The sequence below is a fragment of the Medicago sativa genome, chromosome 5 (genome assembly GCF_051527215.1).
Source record: "Medicago sativa cultivar Bolivia chromosome 5, Bolivia_mono, whole genome shotgun sequence".
NCBI classification, from domain to species: domain Eukaryota; kingdom Viridiplantae; phylum Streptophyta; class Magnoliopsida; order Fabales; family Fabaceae; genus Medicago; species Medicago sativa.
Genome location: NC_140753.1, coordinates 69495495 through 69508465, shown reverse-complemented (window position 1 = coordinate 69508465; position 12971 = coordinate 69495495). Strand labels below are relative to the sequence as shown.

Here is a 12971-nt window from a genome sequence, read left to right as displayed (position 1 = left end):
AGAAAAGTAGTAACGCTGATCTCCAAATTATTTTCTACAAATACATAAAGATAAAATAAATATTTAAAACAATGACACTGTTTTAAAAAATATACATATAGAAGGTTACCAAGTTTTTATACGATCCTTAAAAAAAGTATTTATATGATTTTTGGGTGAATTGCAAGAGAAGGAGATAAAAGAAATAAGGGATAATTACACTCACCTCCCCCGAAGTCTATTAAAATGACACTGACACCCCCTTTAATTTTAAAACTTACACTAACCTCCCTTAAGTTCTTGTAAAATAGACTAACACATCCCCTTCTATGTCAACGGTGTTAATTTTCCGTTAATTTGATTTTTTTCCTTTCACCCTCAGTTTCATGGACCCATTGTCAAACTAGAAACATAAAGGGATCATTTGCAGAAAGTTTGGGTGCAGTTTTAAGGACACATAAATTGGGATCAGGGGCGGATCCACTTAGGTTCTATGTGGAGCTAAAGCGCCACATGTTTTTTCCTCTTTTTTTTTTTGTTGTTATAATTTATAAAACAGAAAAGAAGTGACTTAGTAAATAACTCTCTCTTTTTCGCTTCCACCTTAGTCCCGCAAAGTCATTTGCAGCTTTAGATGTGAAAAAATTATTGAGGATGACTGAGTTTTATCCAAATGATTTTATAGATGTGCCGGAAGTGGCGTTACGCACTCAACTTAAGAATTGTATTACAAATGTTCTATCTGACCCAAAATTTGCTAAGTTGAAAGGGCTTTCAGATCTTTGTGCAAAACTTGTGGAAACAAATAAGTGCAAACAATGAGGTATGTTAGCACACTACTGAATGTTAGACTATTTGATCGACGAGTTTTTGTGTTTCTTACACAATCTCAATGAGAATTTAATATTTGTCGACTGAAAAAAAATTAGTTTGCATTATTATTTATTTGAAATTTTAGCTCCACATATACCTAAAGTCTGAATCCGCCCCTGATTGGGATCATTGTTCTTTGGGAGGTACTACTTCAATTGATTCTTGAATTGATCCTTCTGAGCACCAATCCCTAGTTTGGCATGAGCATCAGTATTGCCTTGTTGCTCTACTTTAAGCCTCTTGTTTGTCTTCTGAAGTGATTCGTACAAGGAATGCAATATAAATGGTAAAAATATTTATAATCATGAAATTGAATTGAAATTAATGAAGAAAATTTCAATTTTGGGGAATAATTTGATGGTAATATGAGGATGCATCATAGCAAACTTGATGATGAGCTGATGCGGTGGATCCATGAAACTGATGATTGAAAAAAAAAAAAAAATTAACAAAAAATGAATTGGGAGCCACTGGTTGTAAGCTTGCCCTGGTTGGTGAATCGTGGAAAGCCATATTTTGTAACTGAAGTTTAACCCCGTTAAAAAGAGGGGAGGTAAGTGAGTTTAGAAAACTAGAGGGGGTGTTTGTGTTATATAGTAAACCTCAAGGAAGGTCAATGTTTACCCAAGAAATAATGAGGCAACGGATCAAACTCATACTGAGCAAGATATATTCTAAATCAATAGAGGTAAAGGGTAAATTAGAGGGTTAAATAGATCAATTGATTCATTTGAGTTAAATGATTAAATGAGTTAAAAAGTTTAGTTCAAGTCAAACAAAGATGAAAAATATAAACATAACAATTAATATACAACTATTTCTCTAAATCTATTATCAATTGTTAATATGAAATTAGGCTGAAGAGAATAATTTTTTTTTTTGCAGTTAAGCAAAACATAATAGATGAATGGATATCATAATGATGAAGACGTGTATTAACACTAGTATTTTTTTTTTGAGAGGAAGACGTGTAGTGATATTATTTATTGTAATATGTGCATTAATATTATACTTAATGTGATAAGTTTGCACTAATTAATGCAAAGTCGCCAGATTTATTTGATAGAAAAAGTCATTAGATTTAAACTTGAAAAAACAAAAAAAGAAAAGGGTAAGCAATATGACAAGTGACATGACGTAAAAAAGAAGAGACCTTAACTTAGCTCCACATACAATACAAATAAAAATAAAAACAATATTTTCTTTTTCTTTTTATCAATGGCCACGCTTTTTCACTGCACTCTTCATCCTCTATCTTCTTCTTCTTCAAGCTCCATTCATCTTTCTTCTTCTCCTTGTTCTTCTACATCTTCTCTTACACTTCCACAACCTTCTTCTTCATCCAAGTTCTACTTCCAATCCTCCAAATGCAGACGAAAACCAACAAAATCCAGATTCTTGATGATCATGGACCCCATTTTGCTGTTTAATGGCTTAGGTAGTAGTGCTTTCTATATTGATACACAAACACTTCTTGCTACTGTTAGTGTTTTGGCTGCCATTGCTCTTTCTCTCTTCCTTGGCTTCAAGGTAACTACAAACAGTTTTATATTTCTTCTATTATTATTTGTCTTCTGTTTTTGTTTCCATAATAATGTATTTGTTGTTTTTGTTAATATAGTTATGGAAACAAAAACAGAAGACACTAGTTTGTTATTTGTTAAATGTAAATTATGCAATGCAACACTTGTGTTATATAGTTAGAGTTTTTCGAAACCACTAGCTCGGATGATCAAAATAGAATTGTTTTTAGTAGTGATTCTTGTTTCATGAGGTTATAATGTCTTTTCACTATCTTATACCATTTTTTGAGACGCTACTTCTAGTGGCTGAGCTTATAACGTATCATTTTTATTCTATCTAATTATCTTAGTTTTTAAAAAGAATAATAATTAAAAAAATATTTTTTTTGTCATTTTTACATTTTATAATTGTCAATTATTCAACCGTTAATTTTATCAAACATTTCAAATTTAATTTGTTAAGTTATCTGCTATAAGTTAGTTTATATGCCATCTGATACGTTTTTACCAAACAGAACCTTAGGCGTGTATAGTAACCAAAAAGAACCTTAGGCAGAAATGTGTTCATTTTAGTGGGTCCAAATGGACTAATTCCATCAATTCATGAGTTTGATTTTGATATACAATGTCTTTTGCAAAATTTTTACACGGTCAATCAATCTCATAATGTTATTCATGATTTTGTGGTTTTAAAGATGGTATGGTTAAAGTGAAACTTCATTAAACCAGTTATTGATAATAAGTTTGTATTCAATTATGAGTTTCTGCTGGTTTTGATTGGAAAAACCTTTATTGGGGTGGGGGTTTGTGGTTTGAATGGAACTTCAGATATCTATTATAGGATTCTCATGCATTGCATACATGACTGCAATCAGTTTAACTTCCAGAAGAAGTTATTTCGTTTGGTAACAATAAACTTGTGGGTCAATGTTGATACTTTGTTTTGGACTTTTGGTAACGAGTGATGGGGTTTTGCAGGGTGATCCGGTGTCCTGTGAGCGATGTGGCGGCAACGGTAATTATCTTTCTGCAATTGGACTTCAAGATTGTTGTGCTTTTTTGTTGTTTTTCTATCGAAATTATTAATGCTTTATACTTTGGTCTGAGAGTGTGAGGAACATTTTTAATATTACCAGTGAGGGGATGACAAGTCACTTGCTTAAAAACATTGACTTGGATAGGATAGCTGTTGTTAAAAGGAAGATTGTTTGAGCGATGGTGCAAAAGAGAGGGTAGAGTGAGAAAAACCAATTTTGAACCAATATTATAAGCTATTTTGGGAAGCTTTTTGAAATAAGTAGAAAACTTATCAATATGCCGTGTTATTTATTTCTGTAAGTGTATTTGAATACTAAAAAGTGCTTATCTCATTTAGTAAGCTCTTCCATATGCCCTCGCGTAAGACGGTCATAGCATTCCACTAGTTACCGTGTTTTTATTTTCCTTACCCCTTTCTATATCTGCTTTGTCCTTTCAATAAATTATCACTCTGTAGATGGAGATACATTGTATGGCTACGTATCACCGGTTTTGAAGTACTTACAGAGACAGGAACACCAAATACAACTCTGACACTGACATAGTATAAAAATTTGAGAAAATAAAAGTAATTGAACCGAACCACACACGTGAGTATCGGACACCGATATATGTCTACATAGGTCTCCGGAATGGGGAAAGAAGGTGATATAGATGCTTTAGTGATAGTTCATAATTGTGAATCATAAGTCATAACTAAAGCATGTGTGACTTTTGATTGCCATTGCACTCTCACTGTTTTAATTGTTCTAGTGAACCTGTTTGTTCCTTAATCAAGAGGAGTCTTGCTTTGTATATGAAGTAAAGGGGTAACTTGTATTAGTATTGTTGAGTGTTGACAAAAACTACAATTTTAAACGCCATTATTGATAAGCAGGTGGAACAAAATGTGTTTTTTGCAACAACGGCAAGATGAAAAAAGAGACTGGGTTGGTTGACTGCAAAGTATGCAAGGGTTCAGGTATCTCTTTATGTCATTATCACCTACATACAAAAAATTGTTATTGGACATCTAGCAAAATTGCATTTATTTTGCATTCTTTATTTAATATGAATAATTTGGGTTGTGCTCCCCTGTACCATCTTTAGTAGAATGTTTTTTGCTAGGAAACTAGTGTTGAAAATAGCGGCTATAGTGTACGCCATACTGGAATTTGAATAAATCGTTGCGATACATTATACATTATTTGATATAGTGTTGTTAAAGAGTGGCTCTAGCTCCACTATAGCATTGTAGCTTAGCAGAATTCGAACTAAGTGTTATTTTCCGCGATCTGCGATTCTGGTGAAAACCAACATATTTCACGGTATAATCTACTAATACTTGTGTCTAATTCACATTTTTTAGGATTGGTACTCTGCAAGAAATGTGCAGGTTCTGGCTATTCCCGAAGGTTATGAGCTTTGAATTCAGCTTTATAGCTTAAATCTTCTTCCTCTGACATCTTTAAGATCTTGTAACTATCTTATTGTTCATAGTTTTTATCTTTTTAAGAATATTTTTAAGCATATAACTTTGTTTCCCTTTGATGTGTCCTTGATAATTGCTATATGCATAAGCATAAAATGAATCAAAGTTTAATCTTGTGTTAAATTTCTGTGTCAGTGAACATATGAAGTTGTAGCAACGTTGTTTGATGCATCATTCATATCATAGATCATGCTCAAAACAGACGTTCATTTTTCTTTTATAGAACATAGTGGTCATCTATATATATACACACTAAACTTGAAGGAGACATTAGTATCATTAAATTATAAGGTAATTGTTCAATAAGCCCTTCAAATTGCTCAATCGATTGGATTGTAATCCCGATGGACATTTTTCTGAAAATGTCAGCAATCATCGATTGAATAAATCATAACATTAACCTGTTTTTGGTAAACAGTATCCCTTCGGAAGAGTAATCCACGCGCTCTATAAAGATGAAGAAGTCTAAGTTTCTGCTGTTATTTTCTTCATTTCCTGTGTCATTCTTTAACCAGATTACTCACTGTGATTTCTATTTAAATATTTGTTATCACATAAATTAAGTTACAGCTTGCAATAAGATTCCAACTTGAGTGCTATCTTAAATCTTAAATATAGTATACATACACCATACATTTCAACGGATCCTAATTAATTAATGTTGTTGTCAATTGTCATATCACTAAATCTGCAAATTAGGATTGCAACTTAAGTATTACATATGGCTCAAAAGTCTTGGTCTTCCCTTGTAGAAAATGTTATTTAATTTAGTTCACGTTTTCATTTTCTTCAGTCCTTACCCTCTTAAACCTACACCAAATATTTCTATGGATGCTAATAAATTAAACGTTTTTTTGAATTATCATATCACTAAAAGTCTAAAATTGCAACCACAAAAATTCTTCTTACTGGAGTGCCTCATACAGTTGAAGTAAAGCATCCAGAGCATGCCAAGACTTGTTGTTATAAATAACTAGAGGGTAATGGGTTGGTACAATCATCAACTAAAAAAGAAAGAATATTGATAAGAGAGTATAAGTCTAAGTCGCTCTAAATGGGGTCCTTTTTTACCTTTCACTTGTTCTTGTTGCTGCTGCTTACTCACTTTACTACCCACACTTTCTCATTGTGCAGCCAACATGACAGCTCTGCCTTGTTACAATTCAAAAACTCATTTTCTGTCAACACTTCATCTCAACTTGATATTTGGCCTAGTTTTTCCTCTTTTTCTTTCAAGATAGATTCTTGGAAAAACTATACAGATTGTTGCAATTGGAATGGTGTCACGTGTGACATCACGTCAGGTCACATGATTGGCCTGGACCTTAGTCACAATCATCTCAAAGGTAAATTACATCCTAATAGCATTCTCTTTCAACTTAAACACCTCCAACAACTCAACTTAGCTTTTAATGATTTTTCTTGGTCTTTTCTCCATGTTGGTATTGGTGATCTTGTGAGTCTCCCACAAATACTGAATTTACTGGTAACATTCCCTCCACAATTTATCACTAGAAAAAATTAGAATCACTTGATTTCAGTAGTTACTGGTTAGTGGAACATAAACTCAAACTTAATTCATTCACATGGAAGAAACTCATTCATAACGCTACTAATTTAAGGGAGCTTTATCTGGATTCTGTGGATATGTCTTCAATCAGAGGGAGCTCTTTGTCATTGTTAACTAATTTGTCATCCTCTTTGGTCTCCCTTAGTCTAGCATTCACTAGGTTACAAGGAAACTTGTCAAGTGACATCCTCTCTTTGCCAAATCTTCAAAAACTAGATTTGTTAGGTAATGATGATCTTAGTGGTCAACTTCCAAAATCCAACTGGAGCACTCCTCTAAGGTACTTGGACCTCTCTCTCATAACTTTCTCAGGTGAAATTCCGAATTCCATATGAAGTTTCTAACCCAATTACAACTCATGAATGCAAATTTGATGGTTTAGTTCCTCTATCTTTGTGGAACCTCACTCAACTAACACATTTGGACCTTTCACTCAACAAACTTAAAGGTGAGATCCCATCATTATTTTCAAACCTTGTACATCTCACTTATTTAGATCTTCAACAAAATAACTTCACTGGTCTTATCCCTAATGTGTTCCACAAGCTTATCAAATTAGAAAATTTAGCACTTAACACTAACAGCCTGACAGGCCAAGTTCCATCATCATTATTTCCTCTACCTCAACTTTCTTTTTTAGATTTATCATTTAATAAATTAGTTGGCCCAATTTCCAATTGAAACCGGTGAATGTTCAAAATTAAGTTTTGTTGCTTTAAATTCGAATATGTGAAATGGACAATTCCACATTGGTGTTTTTCTCTATCTACCTTGTTAGCGCTGTACCTTAAAGACAACCAACTCACAGGGTCCATTGGTGAGCTTACAGCTTATTCTTTGTAGTATTTGCTTCTCTCTAACAAGAACCTACAACTTAACTTTGTCATCAAACAACTTGAGCGGTGTTGTGGATTTTCCCCAATTTTCAAAACTTAAAAATCTAAATATCCTGAATCTTTTGCACGAAAGTTTTCTTTCTATCAACACTGATAGCAGTGCTAACTCCATCTTTCCCAGCCTTGAATCTTTTTCTCTATCTTCTACCAATATTAATAGTTTTCCTAAATTCTTAGCACGACTATCCAATATGGCAGCATTAGATCTATCTAATAACAACATTCATGGGAAAATTCCGAAATGGTTTCATAAGAAAATTTTACACACATGGAAGGACATTTGGCACATTGATCTAAGTTCCAACAAGTTGCAAGGAGATCTTCCAATTCCACCTTTAGGTATTGAGAACTTTTTACTCTCTAACAACAACTTCACAGGAGGCATTTCTTCAACATTGTGCCATAGAAGGGATTACTAATTTTACACACATGTAGATTAAATTGTTAGGCGTTATTACTAATTTATTCTTGCATCATTGTTTTTCTTGAGCTTAAATTGCAATAGAAGGCATCACTGTCCAAAGCTAAAAGACAAGCATTGAGTATTGGCATTTGTACACTTTGCTCGCTATCTATCTCTACAAATCACAATTGTGTCCAAGTTATGCAGTTGAATATGTGATCAATAAGCTGCAAGTTCATCTGGTAAGCCTATAGATTCTCATTAAAAATATTATCATTAATTCATATCATCACAGGAAAAAATTGACTAGTGGGTAAAACTTGAAAATTATTGTTTACTGAAAAAACTTGTCTTTAACAGTACTTGGTAAATTATGGCATACATCATCAGTTCTAAATATTACACTATTGAAACAAAAAAAAAATAATGAAAAACTTTAAATTGATGTGGTGATGTGAAGTACATTTCATACTAATAGCAAAATGAACAACTAGTAAATCAGTAATAGCATTAGCAAAATGCACACCAAATGTCTGAAAAGAATATAAAATGCAAGCCACTTTCCAATCACTAAAGCAATATTCAAATTAAAATGCAAACAAAATGCCAAATCGGTAACAGCATCAATATATCAATATATAAACAAATAATATAAAAACCACACATTGAGACAAAAGGAGTAATGTTTTCACTCACGACCATCAGCCATAAAAATTAATGTGAAAATTGTTAATATAGCTTTGTAAAATGAATGTATCAATTGAAATTTGTATTTATTTTCTGACTATGTTTATGTGGTGGAACTAATTAAATTCTATGTTTTGGTAGTTAATTTTCTCTCACATGTGCTTAGATAGTATGATAAAGTATTTGAGACAAGATTCTTAACATGTAGTTAGTTGGTAGAGCTGATGCTTCTTAATGTGAATGAGGGCATCCTTAATTAAATCTCAATTCAAATAGTCGTAGACTCTCACATTTTATATAAAGATTTGTATTCAAAAGATAAAGATATATTCTTCTTCAAAAAAAAAAAGATAAAGATATTCATGTACTACCAGAAACCATTACAGCTAGGAGATAATTGGATAAAAATGTCCGAAAATGAAGCAATAAAGCATTGAACATATTTTAGAAAGTATATGCATTATTGCAAAACAAAACCATGAAAATAACATGACAGCAATTATTCACTAATTTCTTATTTGTATAACAACTTGAAATAGGCAACAAAATAATTTAAGAAGATATAAGACTACATTACTCAAACAGAGAAATTCAAATTACAAACAACTTATCTATATTTTTTAAAAACTCGCATCAAATTAATTCATTCTCGGTGATCTGCACGAACTCAATTGTTCGTTCTTTTCAGTCTTATGTTAAATGTATGCTCAACAAGTCTAAGAAGCCATTCGGGTTTTCCAGTGAAAAAGAATACATTATACCCCAAGAGCAACCCGAATATTATCCCACATGCATATCCGATTGCAACAGCTTTCCAACCAAATCCCGATTCTTCTTCATCTTCAAATGTTGAATGTGGTGGCAGATCTTCCTCATTTTTGCATGATTTAGACAATGGCAACCCACACAACATTGTATTTCCTTCGTAGGAATCATTTCCAAATGTATCAAACTGTTGACCTGTAGGTATGACCCCCTCAAGGTGGTTTTGTGAAAGGTTTAAGACAGAGAGGAAATTCAAATTTGTCATAGCCTCAGGAATCTCACCCTTCAATTGGTTGCATGAGAGGTCCAACCACTCCAAATTTCTCAAATGACTCAAAGATTGTGGAATGTTACCCGTGATTCCATTGTTTGAAAGGTTAAGTCCTTTGAGAGAATTTAATTCTCCAATGACTTGTGGAATTTTACCTTCAAACATGTTATTTGATAAATCAATAGTTGTGAAAGTAGTCAATATCCTATTTAGCTCCATAGAAAAACCTTTCATTATGACCACTACAGAATCATTGTAGTAATTGGCTGTACCCATGTATTGCAAACCAATTTGGCTATCATTCACATTCATCATTCCTTGAAAGTTCTTGATGCATGATGTTGGCAAGGGACCACCAAAATTGTTGTTAGAGACATCGAATATTCTCAACTTGGGAAATGAATGCTTGGTGCTAGAACAAGTGATTGCACCATGAAGATGATTTGATCGTAAACTTAGCACCTGTAACTCTGGTAGAGTTTCTAGCCAATTGGGAAATGTATCCTCTATGCTGTTGTCACCAAGGTCCAATACTTTAAGATATGAACAGTGAGCCAAAGAGCGTGGTAATGGTCCTTCCAATTGGTTGCCATTCAACTTTATAGTCTTTAATTTATTTCCTTTGGAAAAGGTTCTAGGAATGCTTCCATAGAGGTTGTTCATTTGCATATCCAAAATAGAGAGATGAGGAAATGTTCCTAGGCATTGTGGAATCACACCTGTTAATTTGTTGTGTGCCAAATTGAGTACACTCAAGTCCCGTGTATTGCAGAATGTTGAAGAGATATCTCCTGTGAAGTTGTTGTTTGAGAGTAAAAAGTATCCAATGTCATCAGATGGAATTGGAAGATCTCCTTGTAACTTGTTGAAACTCAGGTCAACGGACCAAATGTCCTTCCATGAGTTTAAGAGCGTCTTATGAAACCATTTGGGAATTTCCCCATGAATGTTGTTATTGGAGAGATCTAACCATAGCAGATTATGTACTCGTGCTAGGAATTTAGGAAAACTATTAATATTAGCAAAAGATAAATCTAATGAAAAAAGGTTGGGTATGATGGAGTCAACACTGCTATCAATGTTGATAGAAAGAAAACTATTGTGGGAAAGACGGAGATAACATAGTTCACTTAATTTTGAAAATTGGTGAAAATCCACAACACCACTTAAGTTTGTTGAAGACAAATCTAAGTGGGTAAGATTTTGGAGTTCAAATATTGAATTTGGAAAATGGCCATGTAGGTTGTTATTAGAGAGGAACAAATATTGCAGAGAATATGTTGAAAACTCACCAATGAACCCTGTGAGATGGTTGCTGCTGAGTTGCAACTGTAACAATGAAGGCAAATGATAGCACCAATGGGGAATTGTTCCATTTAACATGTTATCATCCAAAGCCACATAGCTCAATTTTGAACGTTTTGTGATTTCAATTGGAATTGGGCCAACTAGTTTGTTACCTGATAAATATAAAATAGAAAGCTGAGGTAGATGAAAAAGTGATGATGGAACTTGGCCTGTTAGGTTGTTAGAGAACAGTGATAAATATTCCAATTTGTTTAAATTTCCATAAACTTTTGGGATGTTACCACTGAAGTTATTACCTCCAAGATTACATGAAATGAGGTGTGGGAGGTTTGAAAGTAATGGGGAGATCTCACCGTTAAGTTTATTATTTGAAAGATCCAAATATGTTAGTTGAGTGAGGTTCCACAAAGATAGAGGAACCATTCCATCAAAATTGCACCATGAAAGAGCTGATTGAGTAAGAGACTTCAATTGACCTATGGAAGAAGGAATTTCACCTGAGAAAGCAGTGTGAGAGAGGTCCAAGTAGCTTAGAGGAGTGCTCCAGTTGGACTTTGGAAGTTGACCACTAAGGTCATAATTGGATGACAAATGTAGTTTTTGAAGATTTGGCAAAGAGAGGATGTCACTTGACAAATTTCCTTGCAACTCAGTTTCTGATAGACTAAGAGAAACCAAAGAGGATGACAAATTCTTTAGCATAGACAAAGAGCTCTCTCTAATGTAATGCATATCCACTCTATTCAAATGAAGCTCCCTTAAATTAGTAGCATTATGAATGAGTTTCTTCCATGTGAATGAATTGAGTTTCAATCCCACTTGTTCGTACCAATAACCACTAAGATCAAGTGATACTAATTTAGACAAATGAGAGATTGTGGAGGGAATATTACCATTGAGGTAACAGTATGATAGATTTAGATGTGTGAGTTTCACTAAATCTCCAATACCAATAGGCATTGAAGACAAAGAAAAATGATTAAAAGCAAGGTTGAGTTTTTGAAGGTGTCTAAGTTGAAAGACCGTGCTATTGGGATGTAATTCACCTTTAAGATTGTTGCAACTAAGGTCCAGACCAATCACGTAATCTAACATGGAGTCGCACGTGACACCATCCCACTCGCAACAATCTGTACGATTTTTCCAAGATTCTGTCTTGAAAGAAAAAGAGGAACAACTAGGCCCCCAAAGTTGAGAAATATCTGGTTTCGATGAAGTGTTGATAAAAAATGAGTTTTTGAATTGTAACAAGGCAGAGGTGTCATGAAGGTTGCATAATGAAAAAGTGTGGGTAGTAAAGTGAGTAAGCAGCAGCAGCAACAAAAACAAGTGAAGGGCAAAAGAAGGCAAAAGAATAAAAAAGGACCCCATTTAGAGCAACTTACACCGATTCTCTCTTCTCAATAGTTTCTTTTTTTACTTTGATGATTTAGGATATACCAATTGATTACACCGATCTATTTATATAGGAAACATAACCCGAAACTAAGGGGCAAGGACCAAAAGTTTGACGTATTAGATTGTTTACAAATTGAGTCTAGGTATTCCCTTATTTTGTTGACCGTATAGTGATATGACAATTGGCAACAATATTAACAATCATACAAGAGTTTTGGTGTTCATTAAACTAAATAACATCTTGGAAGACCAAGACTTTTTGAACATAATTAGCACTAAAGTTGGAATCTTATTGCAAGTTGTGATAAGATAACAAATTCATTTAAGTAGCAATCAGAGTGAGTAATTTGCTTAAAAAATACACCTGAAATGAAAAAAATAATAGCAAGATTAATTGTATTTAGAAGCAGAGACTTAGACTTCTTCAACTGTACAGACTTTAAGGTGGATTACTCTTAGCAAGGATACTTTATTTTATATACGTGTTTTTTTTTTTTTATTTTTTTTTTATGGTTCTTAGCTAAACTACAAAAATTTCTTTAAATTTATAATTTTTTCAAAGATTGTTATAGCACATAAGAAAATGCACTAAGCATATAAAAATAAAAAGTATTAAGTGTCATCGGATATTGATACTCTACTCGTACGTTCTACAGCATACCACCTTCATAAGTGGTTCCTCAAGGACTACTACTTAAAATTACAAAAATAAAATCAATGATGGCCGACAACACTATTTAGAAATAAAAACTTACAACTAAGACTGTGACTTGATTGATGTATGTTTAG

The 12971-nt window shown here is 33.3% G+C and overlaps 2 protein-coding genes and 1 pseudogene across 2 annotated transcripts; 2 read left to right on the top strand and 1 right to left on the bottom strand.

The window, feature by feature from the left end:
• Positions 1–1989: 1989 nt before the first annotated feature.
• On the top strand, positions 1990–5007 carry LOC146924444 (thylakoid lumenal P17.1 protein). The gene is made up of 4 exons (XM_085709473.1): positions 1990–2382; positions 3354–3390; positions 4291–4374; positions 4762–5007. The coding sequence occupies exons 1-4, from the start codon at positions 2071–2073 to the stop codon at positions 4812–4814; spliced, it is 486 nt and encodes a 161-aa protein (XP_085565599.1). The 5' UTR covers positions 1990–2070; the 3' UTR covers positions 4815–5007.
• Positions 5008–5915: 908 nt separating this feature from the next.
• Positions 5916–7790, top strand: LOC146924443 (receptor-like protein 6; annotated as a pseudogene).
• Positions 7791–8919: 1129 nt separating this feature from the next.
• Positions 8920–12224, bottom strand: LOC146924442 (receptor-like protein 7). Its single transcript, XM_085709472.1, has one exon. The coding sequence runs from the start codon at positions 12153–12155 to the stop codon at positions 9108–9110; it is 3048 nt and encodes a 1015-aa protein (XP_085565598.1). The 5' UTR covers positions 12156–12224; the 3' UTR covers positions 8920–9107.
• Between the last annotated feature and the right edge of the window lie 747 nt (positions 12225–12971).

Excerpts from the sequence above, each read along its gene's own strand:
- LOC146924442 (XM_085709472.1), bottom strand. The coding sequence starts at position 12,155 with ATGGGGTCCTTTTTTATTCTTTTGCCTTCTTTTGCCCTTCACTTGTTT.
- LOC146924444 (XM_085709473.1), top strand. The coding sequence starts at position 2,071 with ATGGCCACGCTTTTTCACTGCACTCTTCATCCTCTATCTTCTTCTTCT. Across the intron at positions 2,383-3,353 it reads CTCTCTTCCTTGGCTTCAAG|GGTGATCCGGTGTCCTGTGA; the intron begins GTAACTACAAAC and ends GGGGTTTTGCAG. Across the intron at positions 3,391-4,290 it reads TGAGCGATGTGGCGGCAACG|GTGGAACAAAATGTGTTTTT; the intron begins GTAATTATCTTT and ends ATTGATAAGCAG.